General features: G+C 46.6%; 1 protein-coding gene across 3 annotated transcripts in view; it reads left to right on the top strand.

Moving 5' to 3' along the window:
• The window catches only part of RERG (RAS like estrogen regulated growth inhibitor), a 155848-nt gene that overhangs the window by 115428 nt on the left and 21015 nt on the right, over window positions 1-19405 (top strand). For all 3 annotated transcript variants that reach the window (XR_010987778.1, XM_068141872.1, XM_068141873.1), the window contains exon 3: window positions 9876-9932. Coding sequence is in view for 2 of the 3 variants with exons in the window: in XM_068141872.1 (XP_067997973.1) it covers window positions 9876-9932 (57 nt within the window). In the remaining variant the exon portion in view is untranslated. The remainder of the gene's footprint in view (window positions 1-9875; window positions 9933-19405) is intronic.

Here is a 19405-nt window from a genome sequence, read left to right as displayed (position 1 = left end):
TTAAAGGAGAGAAACTGATTGGGCCAAAAGAAGAGAGTAGGATATTTTCTGAAGTCAACCCTGGGAGAAAGATAAGGCAGCAAAGATATGAAAAAGCCCCCTGAAGGTTTTGTCATCTTTCCATTCTCTTAAGGAAGTAATGGACTTTAAAAGAGAGGGGGGGGGAAAAAGCTTCCCATCCTTTCTTGCTTCTAAATTTCCCTCCCCCCAAAATTGTCCTCACTTTTTCCCCTCCCTTCATTATTTTTCACCCTGAGATGAGGGTCTCGATTTTATGTTCAAGTTTTATACAGAGAATTGGAGTCCACTGTATTTGCCCACTGCCTTTCAAAGCAGCCTGCAAATTCAAACCTTACTTGTGTCAGTGTCTTTGTTTTAAGAGCAGACAGATTCCCTTTAACCCCTTCCCAAAGGGGTTAAAGAAAAATGCTCCACACCAGATTGGAAAGGATTAGAAGTTTAAATGGAAGTATTATTCCTATCTACATGCAGCAATACATGAAAACCCAAACATATAGAATGCACGAATCCAAAGTCCACCTCAGCCATGCTACCCAAAATTCTCATTAGGCCAAAGCTTTCCACAACCTCCCTCCAAACCAGGCCAAAAACCTTCTCCACATATCAGAGAAGGTCCCCACCATGAAGGGAGAGAATGAAGGAGAAGTAGGGGGGAACAGCTTGTGCTGTTCCCTTATAAAGGGGAGATGCAGATATTCTGGATATGAAATAGCAAAAGAATACACTTTCCAGTCCACCCCTGGACCTATCTAGCCTCTGGAGGTCTTCACTCTGTGGTTTAAGACATCCCAGTTTCTTAAACCCATAACAGTCCTGTAGAAAAGCAGCAGATATTGGAGCGATTTCATCCCCAAGACTCACCCCACAGCTTGATCACAAATGTACTCTGTCTCAGACACACAAACATCTGGAGGTGTTACTATTAACTCTGTTTTGGAAAGCCATATGTGTTAGCACTGGCACACCAGAAAGTTTATTCTTCACAAAGGGGTGACATAACAAGTTACACATTGAAGTCAAAAGAGGAGAAATGGTAGAAGCATCAATATAAGAATCCAACCCACTAGACACATGTCTCGGTCCAGAGAGGGAAAGAGACTCAGTTCTTTTGAAGAGTCCTGTGTCAGGATTATTCCCCTGCTGCACCAGGGGAGGTTTAGGCTGGATGCTAGGAAGAAGTTCTTCACAGAAGGAGAGATTGGCCATTGGAATGTGCTGCCCAGGGAGGTGGTGGAGTCACCATCACTGGGGGTGTTTAAGAAGAGACTGCATGAGGCACTTGGTTAGATGGTGTTGGGTAATAGGTTGGACTTGATGATCTCAAAGGTCTTTTCCAAACAGGTTAATTCTACTCTATACTTGAACGCAGGATGCTGGTTTGGTCCATGATGCTGCTATGAGTGTTAAGGTAGAGATTTGAGACAAGGGCTCCAATCCCTTTCTGCCTCACCAGAACAATTTCAGCCATTTTGGGTGATCAGATTCGGGTCCATAGAACAGAAGCTCACATCACTACCACTGAAGGAAAAAAAGTTACATCACACTAAGCAGCATAAGCTCCTGAAAGGCAAGAGCAACACATTTCATCACACAGCTACTCAATCCCAGTCTGTATTTACTATTATACTGTTTCTATATACATACATACTGCCATGCAGTATATATATCAAAGAAGTATCTATACTTTTGATGTTTATATTAGTGCATATTTATAATTAGAAGTATGTATACCTTTTATATTTAGATAATCAATCAGTGGTGGACCTCATTGGGTCATCCTCACAGGGCTTGTGCTCGAGGCCTCTCCCCAGCCTCATTGCCCTTCTCTGGACACTTTCAAGAGTCTCAATGTCCTTCTTGAAATGAGGGCCCCAGAACTGGACACAGGACTCAAGGTGTGGCCAAGAGGGCCAATGGCATCCTGGCCTGCATCAGGAACAGTGTGGCCAGCAGGAGCAGGGAGGTCATTCTGCCCCTGTACACCGCACTGGTTAGGCCACACCTCGAGTACTGTGTCCACTTCTGGGCTCCTCAGTTTAGGAAGGAGGTTGACTTGCCTGGAACGAGTCCAGAGAAGGGCAACAAAGTTGGTGAGGGGTTTGGAGCACAAGCCCTATGAGGAAAGACTGAGGGAGCTGGGGTTGCTTAGCCTGGAGAAGAGGAGACTCAGGGGTGACCTTATCACTCTCTACAACTACCTGAAGGGAGGTTGTAGCCAGGTGGGGGTTGGTCTCTTCTCCCAGGCAGCCAGTAGCAGAACAAGAGGACACAGTCTCAGGCTGCACCAGGGGAGGTTCAGGTTGGATGTTAGGAAGAAGTTCTATACAGAGAGAGTGATTGCCCATTGGAATGGGCTGCCTGGGGAGGTGGTGGAGTCGCCATCACTGGAGGTGTTCAGGAGGAGACTTGATGGGGTGCTTGGTGCCATGGGTTAGCTGTTTGGGTGGGTTGGATTGGTTGATGGGTTGGACACAATGATCTTGAAGATTTCTTCCAACCTGGTTTGGTTTATTCTAAATAAAGGTTTATTCTAACCAGTGCTGAGTACAGGGTATGGACGATGGAGATTGGAATCAATAGAGCTGATCAATATGATCTAGTATTGTTCCTTTATTGCTTCAGTGTTGTTCGATTATAATGCAGGCATTGTACAGAGCGGACAGTAGAGCTCACAGGCTAGGAAGAAGTGCGCAGAAGAAGTGCATATGAAGGAAAACCTTTACAACTTATATAAACTTGTAGAGCATTGCTGGCATGGCTTCATTGGTCCCTCACGAGTGACCACACACTGTACTACTATTGATTATTGGTTAAACTAGTAATAACATACGAGATTGTTGATGCAGGTGTGCGTCCTGTTATTCCAAGATAACTCTCTATGTTTATGGCTACCAGTGCCCTGCTTTGGTTACATGGTGCAGGCACAGCACTGTTCTGCTATACTGCTAGCCACTTCCGCACTCATGCTGGGCACGGCCTGCCACCGTGTCAGGCTCTAGGCCTACACTGCCAGATTGCTCACACTGCTCCTTGCCACCATTACCACAACAGGGCACAATGATCTTCCCTGCACCTGCTGGCCACACTGTTCCTGGTGCAGGCCAGGATGCCGTTTGCCTCCTTGGCCACCTGGGCACACTGCTGGCTCATGTTCAACTGCTGTCAATCAGTATCCCCAGGTCCCTTTCTGCCTGGCTGCTCTCCAGCCACTCTGACCCCCAGCCTGTAGTACTGCATGGGGATGTTGTGGCCAAAGTGCAGCACCTGGCACTTGGACTATTTGAATGCCATCATGTTGGACACTGCCCATCTGTCCAGACTGTCAAGGTCCCTCTGGAGAGCTCTCTCCTATCCTCTAACAGATCAACATCTGCTCCCAGCTTGGTGTCATCTGCAAATTTACTGATGATGGACTCAATCCCCTCATCCAGATCATCAATAAAGATATTGAACAGGATGGGGCCCAGCACTGATCCCTGGGGGACGCCACTAGTGACTGGGTGCCAGCTGGATGTGGCACCATTCACCACCAGTCTCTGGGCATGGTCCTCCAGCCAGTTTAGCCTGGAAAAGAGGAGGCTCAAGGGAGACCTTCTTGCTGTCTACAACTACCTGAAGGGAGGTTGTAGCCAGGTGGGGGTTGGTCTCTTCTCCCATGCAATCAGCTACAGAACAAGAGGACACAGTCTCAAGCTGTGCCAGGAGAAGTTTAGGCTGGAGGTGAGGAGAAAGTTCTTCACAGAGAGTTCTTAGCTATTGGAATGTGCTGCCCAGGGAGGTGGTGGAGTCACCATCCCTGGAGGTGTTCAGGAGAGCATTGCATGTGGCACTTGGTGCCATGGTTTCGTTAGTCATGAGGTGCTGGGTGACAGGTTGGACTTGATGATCTTTGAGGTCTTTCACAACTTTATTGATTCTATGATTCTATGATTACAGGGGAAAAAAGTACAAGCCTGTACAGTAATTTCTCTGAACAGTTCACTGCTGAAGACAGTGATTAAAATAGACATAAAATATGCAGAGTTTCAGACAAGGCAGTATAAAACTGATCATTTTTTTATGCTAGGTACTGTTCTTTTTTTCCTTCCACTGATCTCTTTTTGTTCTGTTGCATTTACCTTCTAAATATTACAAGCATGGTAGGTCTCACCATCACAGCAAGATTGGTCAGGCATTGAAATGTGCTGCCCAGGGAGGTGGTGGAGTCTCCAACTCTGGATGTGTTTAAAGGTGGTTTGGATGTGGTGCTTGGGGCTATGGTTTAGGGGTGACCCTTGTAGAGTAGGGCTCTGGGTTGGACTTGGTGATCCTGAGGGTCTGTTCCAACCTGAATGTTTCTGTGATTCTGTGACCACAGTGAGCAAACCAAGAAAGGAGGAAAGGCAGAGAAATCATCCTAATGATGTCTCACTGACCTCTGATATCCCCACACCACTGAACTGCCTGAGATGCTGTCAAAACTGAGTCAAACACAGGCCCATGGAGACAGAGACACAAGTAATGATTGCATGTTGTCATTCATGACATACTAGGATCAGAAAAGGATGCTGCATGATAAGTTCATACTTTCTCCTTACCCCTCTACAAAAGACCTACACTTTTAGAAGCAAATTAAATTCCTTGAGTCCTGTGTCCAGTTCTGGGCCCCTCAATTTAAGAAGGATATTGAGACACTTGAACGTGTCCAGAGAAGGGCAACGGGGCCGGGGAGGGGTCTGGAGCACAGCCCTGTGAGGAGAGGCTGAGGGAGCTGGGGTTGTTTAGCCTGGAGAAGAGGAGGCTCAGGGGAGACCTTATGGCTCTCTACAACTACCTGAAAGGAGGTTGTAGCCAGGTGAGAGTTGGTCTCTTCTCCCAGGCAACCAACACCAGAACAAGAGGACACAGTCTCAAGCTGCACCAGGGGAGGTTTAAGCTGGAGGTGAGGAGAAAGTTCTTCCCAGAAAGAGTAACTGGCCAGTGGAATGTGCTGCATATGGAGGTGGTGGAGTCACCATCTCTGGAGGTGTTCATAAAAGGATTGGACATGGCACTTGCAGCCATGGTTTAGTCAGTCATAAGGGTTGGGTGACAGGTTGGACTTGAAGATCTCTGAGGTCTTTCCCAACCTTATTGATTCTAAGATTCCTGTGGTAATGCCTTTAAAGGAAATCATTATTTCCTAAAGCTGGACACAGAGCTGTTTAAGCAGGCAGCACATCACATACCACAAGCCTTTAGCACCACCACCCTGCTTGCTGGCCCTCACCATGTGCTCCAAGGGCACTGAAATTCCAGTACACAAGGGGTCTCCAAGAGGGTGAATGGGGCATGAGCTCACTAATGAAAATGTAAGGGGTTTTTTGTGGAGGGAAAAAAAAAGAAGAAGAAAAATGAAGTACTTGGTTTGTGAAAGTGCCTTTTGATCATTATAACCTTTGGTTTAAACCACTCTGGTGTCTTCTGCCAAGTCTGGTTTACTGATGACACATCATCATGGCACCAGGAACGGATTTGTTGATAAGTTAAATAATAGGAGTACTTTCAGACCACTTTTTATGGCTGAACATTCTTACAATAGACAAGAGTCATCATGCAGTTATTTCACTGGGGAGAGTTGTTATTTTTTCTTAGAATAACTTTGAACTCTGTAGCTTTTGGGGGAGGGATGTTTTTTGAACTAAAAGCCTGCTTCCATCCTTCCCTGAAAAGCTTAGCTCAGCTGGAATGATAACACATTCACAAAGATATACATTCAGGCAGCCTGTAAATTTAGCCAGAGCATTTATGTGTTACTTAATCCAAAGACACAAAGCAAGGCACAAAACACTATTAAATATATATAGAGAGAGATACATATAGTCCAAAATATATAGCCTGGGATTTTTAAAGCTGAGTAAGGGACTCACCCACACAAGTCCCAGAGGAATTGGTTATGTAGTTGATAATCTCACTTTGTATGCCAAGTATATTCCTGATAGAACTTCATTGTCTTCAGTGGACTTACATTGCAAATGTAGTTGATAGATAATCACGTTCCTTCTCCAAGAATAACTTCTAAGGCAGAAGGCTTAAACACGAGTGAATGAAAGTCCTGGGCCAAGTTCTACTCTAATTTAAACCCTGTGTAAAACAGCTGACTTGGAAGTGAGACATGAGTCTGCTCTTCCTGTGCTGGGACATTACATCAATTCCCTTAGGTAATGCTTATGTCTCTGAAAAACACAGTGGGAATCCAAACTGCAGTTTGATGGAGATTCTTTCCTTCTAAGCCTGCAAGTTTGTATGTTGTGAGCAGTAACTGTCTGGGAAGAGCCTGGACTAGTCTCGGTGGAGGATCATGAATTTCACTCTTGTTGGGTACTCTTGATCCAGATCTTGCCTGCTTCAAAATGCATTTCATCTCCATTGAGGATAAGCTGCTCGTTTCAATATGAATTAGTCACCTGTTTTAATCAGAAAATAATGCACTCCACCAATTCTCAGCCTCAGTGTTATTTTTACTCAAACCCCAGCATTTGGAGTATATTTGTGTGTGTGTTGGGTTATTTTGGGCTCATTATTAGAGTTAGGCATGCCTAAATAAGACTAGCAGGTCAAACAGGGTCCACACACCTTTAAGGCAAGCAGGGAGTAATGCCCATCTTGACTCTATGTAATCCTGCTAAGGACAGGAGGAGGTTTGATTGCTTTGCCTCAAGCGATGTTTATGCCAGCTGCAGGAATCTGAGCGCTTACAGCTCCAGAGCATAGCGAATTCCTTATGCCCTCACTTCTGATTCTTCTGCTGGCAGAAGTCATTGTACTGAAAAAATCATGATGTGAGCTGGCAGCAAGAGAGCACAACATAAACGAAATGGCTGCTGCTCCAGGGGGACCCCTGCTAGGTCAGGTGGCACAAGCCAGAAAGCTGGTCTGCAGACAGACAGCCCAAGCACTTGGATGCCCTTTCCAGCTTTCCTCTCACTGGCTATTTTCAGTCAGATTAGACAGCAAAGTCATGCATTGTTTGGATATTCAGCTGGGGCTCATCTCTTAAGCACCTCTAACGAGGCAAAGGTGAAGACATTTCCCACCCAAGACAGCTCACAATAGTTACAAACAGGATAGATGCTGGATCAAGAGCATCTCACATTCCACATCTGTGAAATGCAGCTGCTAATCCTGAGCCTTGTAAAAATGTGTGGAAGTGAAAAGCTCCATTGGATGGGCTATAACCATTGCCATGAAGGAGAGCAGGAGTGTTTTGAGGGAATCAGCCATGCTGGAAGGGGGAGGCTGAGCAGAGCCTGCCCAGCCCCAAGTGTGCAGGCCACCACGAATGGCACAGAGAACATGGCTCTGAGGCTGATACAAGATCACTATTACAAGAAAGATCTGGATGTGCTGGAGCCATCCAGAGAAGGCCACGAGGATGAGCAGAGGGCTGGAGCTCCCCTCCTATGAGGACAGACTGAGGGAGTTGGGGCTGTTCAGGCTGGAAAAGAGAAGGCTCTGAGACCTAATTGTGGCCTTCCAGTATCTAAAGGGAGCCCACAAGAAAGCTGGGGAGGGACTTTTGAGGGTGTCAGGGAATGATAGGACTGGGGGGAATGGAGCAAAAGTGGAAATGGGTAGATTCAGGTTGGAAGTTTGGAAAAAGTTCTACAATTCTATAGACAATCATCTAAAAAGCTTCCATCTAAAAAGTTTTGGGATGCCTGTCTTGCAACATTTTTATCTTCCATGTTTTGCCTACTTGTCAGTTGAAGGAATCAGCTCTTTTATATTTTAAGCCAACCATCAGGAAATGCTAGTAATGAATTTGCTGATTTGCAAATAAAGCTTTTGATATTGGAGCACTGGACAGTGAGTTCTCAGTTTCAGTGTGTGGGCTAAGAACTTCCTAATGAGGTTCACTGAGTGCTACTGAAGTTAAGAATCAGAGATCACAGATGTGAGCTGTGGTGAGGAGGGAAGTAGGTTGCATTCATCTCCAGGAGGGAGGCCTGCATTGGAGAAATAACAAATAATTGCATATGCAGCAGGGAGCTGAAGAAAAGAAAGGGAGGGTGTGGGCCAGCTGCCACGGGCAGGGCCAGATGGCAATTAGCCCCCTGGGCTGGCAGGTACAGCAGGGAGCACAACAAGTACAGTGAAATGCCTGCTCAGCACTGCTGGTAATCGTACACTTGCATAATGCTTGCTTGGGCCAGGTGAAAGGAGGAAAATGCCATCTCAGGATGATCCCAGGTGACTGGGGAAGTATCACAGAATTGTCAAGGTTGGAAGGGACCTCAAGGATCATCCAGTTCCAACCCCCCTGCCATGAGCAGGGACACCTCACAGGTTGCTCACAGCCACATCCAGCCTGGCCTTAAAAAACTCCAGGCATGAGGCTTCCACCACCTTCCTGGGCAACCTGTGCCAGTGTCTCACCACCTTCATGGGGAAGAACTTCTTCCTAACATCCAATCTGAATCTACCCAGTTCTAGTTTTGTTCTATTCCCTTTAGTATTCTCACTCCCTGACACCCTAAAAAGTCCCTCCCCAGCTTTCTTGTAGCCCCCTTCAGATACTGGATGGCCACAATAAATCTCCTCAGAGTCTTCTCTCCAGACTGTACAACCCCAACTCCCTCAGCTTGTCCTCATAGGAGAGGCACTCCAGCCCTCTGCTCATCCTCCTGGCCCTTCTTTGGACACATTCCAGCACATTTACCACACAAGGTTTCAAGTTTTAAGGAGAAGTTTTCAAGATTTAGATTGTTTTGAGCACCCCTAGCTTTGAACCTTCAAGATAGCCTGTTTTGAAACCTGCTGACTGTTTTCCCACTGGTTATAGGAAATCTAAAGCATCCAAAGCAGAGGGATTGTCAGAAGCCATCTATTCATAGCAATGTAAATGGGGTTGGTTTGGCTTTTAGTAGTACAAACTATTGTGAGGAAGGGGGAAAAAAAGAAAAGGGGGGTTGGGGGGAGAAGTTAAGAGACTACAATTGACAGCTATGTGACCTTGTGGCCAAGAAGTCCAATGGGATCCTGGGGTGCATTAAGAGGAGTGTGACCAGCAGATCCAGGGAAGTTCTCCTCCCCCAGTGAGACTTCACCTGGAATATTGCATCCAGTTCTCAGCTCCCCAGTTCAAGAGGGACAGGGATCTACTGGAGAGAGTCCAAGGAAGGGCTACAAGGATGATGAAGGGCCTGGAACATGTGCCCTATGAGGAAAGGCTGAGAGACCTGGGACTGGTTGGTCTGAAGAGAAAACAGAGAGGATTTAATAAATGTCTATAAATATCTGAGGACTGAGTGTCAAGAGGGAGGGGACAGGCTCGGCTCAGTTGCACCCTGTGATAGGACAAGGGGCAGTGGATGTAAACTATTATATTGTATTCTAACTACAGCAGCACAGGAGAAGGAACTTCTTCACTGTGAGGGTCACAGAGCACTGGAACAGGCTGCCCAGAGAGGTTGTGGAGTCTCCTCCTCCGCAGACTTTCCAGCCCTGTCTGGATGCATTCTTGTGTGACCTGTGCTAGATTCTGTGGTCCTGCTCAGGGCAGAGGGGACTGGACTTGAAGTTGTCCAGAGGTCCCTTCCAACCCCTAGCATCCTGTGATTGAAAACCTCCTGGTGTTCTTTGTCCTGCATTGCTACATGGGTAGATGATTAAACAGTGGGGGTTTGCAATTTTGTCTCCCCACTCTGAAAGTGTAAAGCTGGCTATAAACACTGGCATTGTCTCAATTGCCACAATAAGCAAAGCTGAAATGTGCTCACAGTCTAGGGGCCTTGCTACATGGCTGTTTAAAAAGAAGAGTTTGTAAGACAAGCTGTAAAAATCAGCTGAATTGGTGGCCCATGCATCTTACCTGAATGCTTTTGTTCCTGCAGCTCTTGTTGTACGGTTCCTGACCAAACGCTTCATCTGGGAGTACGACCCGACACTAGGTAAGTGGCATTTGAGTCTGTACAGCATCATAGCATCAACCAGGTTGGAAAAGACCTCAGAGATCATCAAGTCCAACCTATCACCTAATACCTAACACCTCCTGACAACTAAACCATGGCCCCAAGTGCCACATCCAGTCCTTTTCTGAACACCTCCAGTGATGGTGACTCCACCACCTCCCTGGGCAGCACATTCCAATGGCCAATCTCTCTTTCTGGGAAGAACTTTCTCCTCACCTCCAGCCTAAACTTCCTCTGGTGCAGCTTGAGACTTTATCCTTATGTTCTACCACACGTTGCCTGGGAGAAGAGACCAACCCCCACTCCTTTCAGGTAGTTGTAGAGAGCCATAAGGTCTCCCCAGAGCCTCCTCTTCACCAGGCTAACACATGGCACGCTGTATATAATAGCCTGGCTGAAGTAATAGAAAGGCAGAGAGTTAAATTTCCAAGCCTCAGTCAACCTTTAAATTAGCTGTGAAAAGCTTCTCTGCAGTCATTTAAAGCTGGAACAAATCCTTGTCCAAGATGGCAGAACTGAGAGGCAGTACTTACTCAGGCCAAAGGAGAATTAATATCAGGCACATTGCTGCCCACACAGAAGCCAGTGGGCACTTTGCCATGGATAGCAATTCCATTAGTATTTCACTCTGAAAACTATTTAGTGTGGGAAAAAAACAACCCATAAAATAAAATTGGAAATGCTTCACAGTCCATGCATCCACCTTTTGGTAAATGTTTTCTCCTCACTTTCAAACACAGATTGTGTTTCACTTTTTTGGGTGACCAGATAGAGATACCAGTCCTCAGAAGAACGTCCACGTGCCTCCTTCACTGCTCTCACTTAGCTGCATTGCGTCTGGCTTTTCTGAGAAGCTGGCACATATGTCTCCAAACCCCTGTCAGGGAGTTGCTCTGAATTAGAATAGAATAGAATTAACCAGGTTGGAAAAGACTTCAGAGATCATCAAGTCCAACCTAGCACCCAACACCATCTAATCAACTAAACCATGGCACCAAGTGCCTCATCCAGGCTCTCCTAAACATCTCCAGTGGTGGTGACTCCACTACCTTCCTGGGCAGCACATTCCAATGCCCAATCTCTCTCTGGGAAGAATTTCTTCTTCACCTCCAGCCTAAACTTCCCCTGGTGTAGCTTGAGACTTTATCCTCATGTTCTACCACACGTTGCCTGGGAAAAGAGACCAACCCCGGCCTGGCTACAACCTCCCTTCAGGGAGTTGTAGAGAGCAAGAAGGTCTCCCCTGAGCCTCCTCTTCTCCAGGCTAAGCAACCCCAGCTCACTCAGCCTCTCCTCACAGGGCTGTGCTCCAGACCCCTCCCCAGCTTTGTTGCCCTTCTCTGGACACGTTGAAGTGTCTCAATGTCCTTCTTGAATTGAGGAGCCCAGAAATGGACACAGGACTCAAGGTGTGGCCTAACCAGTGCTGAGTACAGGGCAGAATGACTTCCCTGCTCCTGCTGGCCACACTCTTCCTGATCCAGGCCAGGATGCCATTGGTCTTCTTGGCCACCTGGGCACATTGCTGGCTTATCTTCAACGTACTGTCAACCAGTACCCCCAGGTCCCTCTCTGCCTGGCTGCTCTCAGCCACTCTGACCCCAGCCTGTAGCACTGCCTGGGGTTGTTGTGGCCAATGTGTAGAACCTGGCACTTAGATGTGTTCAATCTCATGCCCTTGGACTCTGCCCATCTGTCCAGCCTGTTGAGGTCCCTCTGCAGAGCTCTCTTACCCTCTAACAGATCAACTCCTGCTCCCACCTTGCTGTCATCTGCAAACTTACTGATGATGCACTCAATGCCCTCATCCAGATCATCAATAAAGATGAATTAGAAGCCTTGCTCACAAATCTGGGCCAAGGTTGATTTCTCAGTATTTCCTAAGTCAGCATATATTTGTGTGCTCTGCACCAGGGAATATACAGGTCAAGACAAGGCATCCACATCTTAGAAGGCATTTTTAATACCCCAGGACTAAGCAATTTACACATGAGGCAAGGGGCTGGGAAAATTCATTTTCTCCTACAATCTCTTCCCATCTCCTTCCTACCCTTGCTTTGGAGGCTCAAGCACAGATCATGCAGTTAAATATGTATTTATTTCTTAGGGTTCTTTCTCCAAGAGGTCACACTAAGAAAAGAGAGGTGGTCATAGACTTGTTCAGCAGAAACAAAGACCAAAATTCATTGTAAAACCCCAGGCAGCCCTTTCAGCAAAGGTATCCAGTGTTGAGCTGTTTCCATGTGTTAAGATGAAGACATGCCAGATATCAGAAAGCTCATCTTGGGAAAAGTATTCTCAGAACAACTTCAGCCCAAATGCATTCTTGGAGGCACTTGGTGCCATGGTTCAGTGGATTACATGGTGTTGGGTGATAGGTTGGACTCTGTGAACTCAAAGGTCCTTTCCAACCTGGTTAATTCGGTGTTCTGCATTCTTTCATCTGCTAATTAATCAGTGCATTGTGACACCTGCATTGTACTGCACAGTGGGATGCTCAATGTAATGTTTCATTAATATTATTAGCATTAGTACTTGATGTCTCTAGCACTAATACAACATCTTAAGGGTTTGACAGGAGAAGCAGCATGCAAAGTGTTTTGTCTCAGGGTAGCCCAGGTTCATTAACATCTCACAGGGACTTTGTATGCAAAAGTATCCTTGTTTAAGCAGAGGAGCTGAGGTATTATATGCAAGTTTGATTATCTTTTACCCTATTATGAAGGCCCTCTGTTCTTTTGTGGGGTACAAGATTTGGCACTGTTTTTTGTTTTACAAATGAACTCAACTGCAAATGAGCCAAGCCCCTCAGGAATCTATTCATCTGCTGTTCACAGCACAGAAAGCTTTCACACAGACAACAGTCCTACCTCAATAACAGAACAATTAAATCTGCTCTGACTGAACTCAATTCCCATTCAGCTGAGAGGATAAAAGCTTATATCATGTATTACACTTACTGCAAAGCTCAGTGCTGTAAGTTCCTTAGAAGAAAAGGTTTGAGAAGTCATTCTGCCCTGTACTCAGCACTGAATAGAATAAACCAGGTTGGAAGAGACCTTCGAGATCATCATGTCCTACCCATCACCCAACACCATGTACTCAACTAAACCATGGCACCAAGGACTCCATCCAGTCTCTTCCTAAACACCTTCAGTGATGGTGACTCCACCACCTCCCAGGGCAGCACATTCCAATGGCCAATCACTCTCTCTATGAAGAATTTCTTCCTCACCTCCAGCCTAAACCTCCCCTGGTGCAGCTTGAGACTGTGTCCTCTTGTTCTGGTGCTGGTTGCCTGAGAGAAGAGACCAGCCCCTGCCTGTCTACAACCTCATGGCTCTTCTCTGGACATGTTCCAGCACCTCCAGATCCTTCCTGTAATAGAGGCTCCAGAACTGGATGCAGTGCTCCAGGTGGGGTCTCACCAGAGCAGAGTAAAGGGGGAGAATCACCTCCCATGACCTGCTGGGCATGGACTGGTAGTTGGGTGGAAAGAGTGATATCTATATTCCACCAAAAACCTTTGTGTCAGTGAGACTCATCTGCCCTAGGAGGAGAATAAGTGGTTTTGTTAAGTAGTTTTGAAAGGGCAGGAGTGAAACAGATGCAAGCTCTCCAGCTACTAAGCACCACAAGGTCTTGCCAAAAAATCACTGGGACTCTGACAGAAGTGTCATATTTATAGTTCATTTCTCACATCAGGTTTTCAAGCACTCATCAGCCCTCTGATGCAAGGAATCCCAGATAATTCCTATTTTTAGGAGAGCTTTCACTAAGCTGTGCAAGGCCTGATGGAAATTCAGTATGATCCTAAACTAAAGATAAAAAAACCCAAAACACCACCACCAACAACAACTTTTTCCTCTTAATTGAAGTGTGGTACATTTGAACTGGAAAGGAAAAACACCACCTTATAAATAGTCCTGACTGCTCTAACCTGCCAGAAGAAAATGAAAGACCATATTTTTAGCAGCATCTGGATATATCACTGTAGCTCTGGGAGCCAGTCTGCAAACCATGAAATAAGTTTTTCTGGCAGGAGGAGCATCACTGAGTCCTGCAACCTTTGGCACACAGAGCTGCTGATGAAGTCAGGGCTGTGCAGCTCTGCCCCTTTTGCGCATGGTGTTGGATCTGAGTGAGCATCGCTAGAACAGCTGCATCTTCCCAAAAGCAGGGGAGACCCCAGAGCAGCCGTCCAGCACCTGGAGGGGACCTGCAAGAAGGATGGGGAGAGACTCTTTGCAAGGGCCTGTAGTGACAGGACAAGGGGCAATGGCTTCAAACTAGAGAAAGGCAGGTTTAGATTAGATAGCAGGAAGCTCTTCACTGGAACATGTTGCCCAGGGAGGTGGTTGAGGCTCCTTCCCTGGAGATACTCAAGGTGAGGCTCAACGAGGCCCTGAGCAGCCTGATCTAGTTGGGGATTTCCCTGCTGACTGCAGGGAGGTTGGTCTGGATGACCTTTAGAGGTTCCTTCCAGCCTGGACCATTCTATGGTTCTATTCATTTCACTCTTAGAATAGAATAGAATTAACCAGGTTGGAAAAGACCTTTGAGATCATCAAGTCCAACCTATCACCCAACACCATCTAATCAACTAAACCATGGCACCAAGTGCCTCATCCAGTCTCTTCCTAAACATCTCCAGGGATGGTGACTCCACCACCTCCCTGGGCAGCACATTCCAATGGCCAATCTCTCTTCCTAACATCCAGCCTAAACTTCCCCTGGTGCAGCTTGAGACTGTGTCCTCTTGTTCTGGTGCTGCTTGCCTGGGAGAAGAGACCAACCCCCACCTGGCTACAACCTGCCTACAGGGAGTTGTAGACAGCAATAAGGTCTCCTCTGAGCCTTCTCTTCTCCAGGCTAAGCAACCCCAGCTCCCTCAGCCTCTCCTCACAGGGCTGTGCTCCAGACCCCTCCCCAGCTTTGTTGCCCTTCTCTGGACACCTTCTAGCAAGTCAACATCCTTCTTAAATTGAGGAGTCCAGAACTGGACACAGGACTCAAGGTGTGGCCTAACCAGTGCTGAGTACAGGGCGGAATGACCTCCCTGCTCCTGATGCAGGCCAGGATGCCATTTGCCTTCTTGGCCACCTGGGCACACTGCTGGCTCATGTTCAGCCTACTATCAACCAGTACCTCCAGGTCCCTCTCTGCCTGGCTGCTCTCCAGCCCTCTGACCCCAGCCTGTAGCACTGCCTGGGGTTGTTGTGGCCAATGTGTAGAACCTGACACTTAGGTGTATTAAATCTTACGCCCTTGGACTCTGCCCATCTTTCCAGCCTGTCAAGCTCCCTCTTCTCAGCCAAGGGTTAATAGCTACAGCAAAGATCACTTGTTGGGGACTGTCAACCATCAGGCCATCATTTCTGATTAAATGGCAAGTCAGTGGCAACATCCTGTCTTGTTGGCTATTTTGTTTGTTTGAAAACAGTTCCTAATGTCTCAGGTGAAGTTGTTCTCTGGCATTGCCAAAGCAGAGCTTCCATTCTCAATCTTGATTTATAATAAATCACACATCTGTCTCACATGTGCAACAGAATTGGGAGGTCCAGTGAAAGATCTCTAGGTAGCAATGGGCTGGAACAGCACATTTTGAGAAATACAGCTGCTCTCTAAAATATTGAATACATCTATTCAGCATTAAACTTCATCCTTGTTAGCCTGTTAAACATGCACTGAGGAACAGTTCACTGCAGAGGTGATCTGCTGGAGAGAAGCCCTGAGGAGAAGGACCTGGGAGTCCTAGTGGACAATAAATTATCCATGGGTCAGCAATGTGCCCTGGTGGCCAAGAGGGTGAATGGGATACTGGGATTCATTAAGAACAGTGTGTCCAGCAGATCCAGGGAGGTTCTCCTCCCCCTCTACTCTGCACTGATGAGACCTCACCTGGAATGTTGCATCCCAGTTCAAGAGTGACAGGGACCTGCTATAAACAGTCCAACAGAGAGCTACCAGGATGCTTGAGGGACTGGTGAGATTGCCTTGTGAGATTGTGGAGTCTCCTTCTCTGGAGACTTTCAAGACCCGTCTGGATGTGTTCCTGTGCAACCTGTGCTGGATTCTATGGTCCTGCTCTGGCAGGGGGGTTGGACTCAATGGTCTTTGGAGGTCCCTTCCAACCCCTAGCATCCTCTGACTGGGTTACCATATGGCTTTCACCAAGGTTAATTAATGGTTATATATTTTCAATGGAACACAACTTGCAAAATAATAAGAAAATGCAGCGTGATGTTAGGTGATGGAAAAGGATCTGAGGGTGTTGGCTAATAGCTGGCTGAATATGAGCTAGCAGTATGCCCAGGTGGCCAAGAAGGTGTAGTGGTGTGATGCTTTAGCCCACCCGCACCAACATAAAGCACAGCTGACCCAGTGGGAGAAGCCAATGAAGGCTGCATGTTACAAGCAACAATGAAATCCAGTGAATTCATACAAAATATACAGTAGTGACAATGGTATACAAGAATTTACAGGAAAGAACACAACACAGGAAAAATCCCCCTAGCAGGAGGATCCCACCTCAGGTTCCCCCCAACCTCTTTCCCCCCTTCCCTTTCCCCTCCAGCTAATTAGATGAAAAAGGAGAAAAAGAGAGAAAAGGATATTAAGGGAAATTCATTAGCTGAAAGCAGTTGTTAAGAAGTTAGTTTTCTTATCAGTTTCAGTCCAGGGTTAGCTGCATGCACTCTGGCCAAGAAACAAAAGTCAGAACAGACTGAAGCTGAAGTGAGAATGTTTGAGGTATTTGCTGTGGTACATCTCACATCAGACCAAGACATTCCTTTAGAATTAATCTTTGCTTTCCTTTTTACACCCAAACATTCAGCTAGAGAATTCTGCAGCTGGCCTTTTCTTGAAGGCACAGCCTGAACTGTCACAGAAGGCCAACAGCATCCAGCCACCATGGCCAGGGGAGTGACTGACCCTGGTACTCAGCACTGGTGAGGCAGCACCTTGAATATTGTGCTCAATTTTGGAAGCCACACTACAGTAAAGACACTGAAGTGCTGGAGCATGTCCAGAGAAGGGTGATGAAGCTGGTAAAGCACAAGTCTTATGAGAAGGGGCTGAGGGAACTGGGGTTGCTTAGTCTGGAGGAAAGGAGGCTGAAGAGAGACATTCTAGCTCTTTCTACCTGAAAGGATCAAGTTGAGCATCTCTCTTCTCCAAACAACAGGACAAAAGGAAATAGCCTGGAATTATGCCACGGGAGGTTTAGGTTGGATATTAGGAAAATATCTCTTCATAGTAGGAGTTGTTAAGCACCAGAACAGGTTGCCAGGGGAAGTGGTAGAGTCACTATTTCTGGAAGTATTTACAAGATGTGTAGATGTGGTGCTTAGGAACATGGTTTAGTGGTAACTTGGCAGTGCTAGATCAATGGTTGGACTTGATCATTCCAACCTAAATGATCCTATGATTGCAGAGCCTAAAAATACTTGGTCTGGCTAAGGCACCACTTAAGCCACAGCCTAAAAGCGCTCCACAAAAATAAGCAGCACATCTGTGGTGGATTTATTGCAGAACTGGAAGTTTGTGCTGTATTTCAGTTTGTCTCTGCTAAGAGATTCATAGGAGCAGCATGAAAATAAGCATTCCTCTGTACCATTTCAGCAGCACTTGCCAGGGACAGGGTGACAGCAGACTGACAGTTTGCCTGCCACTGAGACACCTTGGCTTGAGGAGAGTTTGCAGCCTGCAAGCAGACAGCCTGCAGCAACACCACTGCAGGTGGTCCTCCTGGGGCTCCACCACCTCACTGCTGCCACAAAACCCAGAAGGGTGTGAATGTGTGTCACCTGCCAGCCAGCATCATCTCAGAGGTGGACATAACCTATGGGGATGAGTTTCAGGGTATAAGTGCAAAGACCTTGACTTGGCCACCTACCCTCTGTGGCTATAGGAGTTTTAGGCTATGCCTTTTAAATTTTCCACAGACCTTAAGCAGAGAAGTAGTAAAATGTAAATAAATCACCACTGGGTGTAGAAAGGAAACTAAAGATCCTTCTAAACAATCCCATTGGAGAGATCTGCCATAAGATTTAGTTCCCCAAAACAGTTTCTCTCTCTCCTCTCACTTCTTCGCTCTGGGAGACACTAACTTGCTTCTCTTCCAACCTGGTCTATTCTATTCTATTCTATTCTATTCTATTCTATTCTATTCTATTCTATTCTATTCTATTCTATTCTATTCTATTCTATTCTATTCTACTCTACTCTACTCTACTCTACTCTACTCTACTCCACTCTTCTAACCTTGGCTGCATTGTTTTGGCTAAGTAACTTCTCTACTCTTTTCTCTTCTCCCTTTTGTATGGGGAGGTCATGGGGAGGAAGGGAGGGAGAAGCTAGTAGCTTCCCCTGGTCAAAGGCCAGGGGGGGTTCTTGTGCTGTTTATTAACTGTAAATACCTGCAAATATTGTAAATCCTGGATATTTTCCACATATCCATTGCATTCCATTGTAGATTGTGGTTCAGCTTCTAAATACAACTTTCATTTGCTTCCAGCTGAGCTGGTCAGGCAAATTTAAGGTTGCGGGGAAATTTCAACCCTAGCCTCCCAGCCTGCATGCAGGACTCCCATGGAACTCAGTGATCCAGGGCTTCAAACTATGATAAAATAGAATTAACCAGGTTGGGTAAGACCTTTGAGATCATCACATCCAAACCATCAACCAACACCATCTAACCAACTAAACCATGGCACCAAGCACCCAATCCAGTCTCTTCCTAAACACCTCCCGTGGTGGTGACTCCACCAGCTCCCTGGGCAGCACATTCCAATGGCCAATCTCTCTTTCTTCCTAACATCCAGTCTAAACCTCCCCTGGCACAGCTTGAGACTGTGTCCTCTTGTTCTGGTGCTGGTTGCCTGGGAGAAGAGACCAACCCCCACCTGGCTACAACCTCCCTTCAGGCAGTTGTAAAGAGCAGTAAGGTCTCCTCTGAGCCTCCTCTTCTCCAGGCTAAGCAACCCCACCTCCCTCAGCCTCTCCTCACAGGGAGACCCCTCCCCAGCTTTGTTGCCCTTCTCTGGACACCTTCTAGCAACTCAACATCTTTCCTAAACTGAGTAGCCCAGACCTGGACACAGTACTCAAGGTGTGGCCTAACCAGTGCTGAATACAGGGCAGAATGACCTCCCTGCTCCTGCTGGCCACACTGTTCCTGATGCAGACCAGGATACCATTGGCCTTCTTGATTTCCAGGCTGCTGTAAACAGCTGTTCTGCTCAGTGCCAGTAAAGAGAAATAACAGCCTGGATCTCAGCAATTTCCCCCACAAGCTACTGGCAACACCCAGAATTTAGGGTGTGCTCACCTGACTTCAAGGTTGAAGAGATGTTACAATATGCCATCAAACAAGTGATACTCAACTGATTCTCAAACTGGAGGTGCTGAATCAGAGACAGTCATTAAGGGAACTGGTACATTTCTTT

This window comes from Melanerpes formicivorus, unplaced genomic scaffold (genome assembly GCF_026170545.1).
Source record: "Melanerpes formicivorus ecotype bairdi unplaced genomic scaffold, bMelFor1.0.p_v2 SCAF_8, whole genome shotgun sequence".
NCBI lineage: Eukaryota > Metazoa > Chordata > Aves > Piciformes > Picidae > Melanerpes > Melanerpes formicivorus.
Note: the sequence above shows the minus strand (reverse complement) of the source record. Positions and strands in the feature narration are given on the sequence as shown.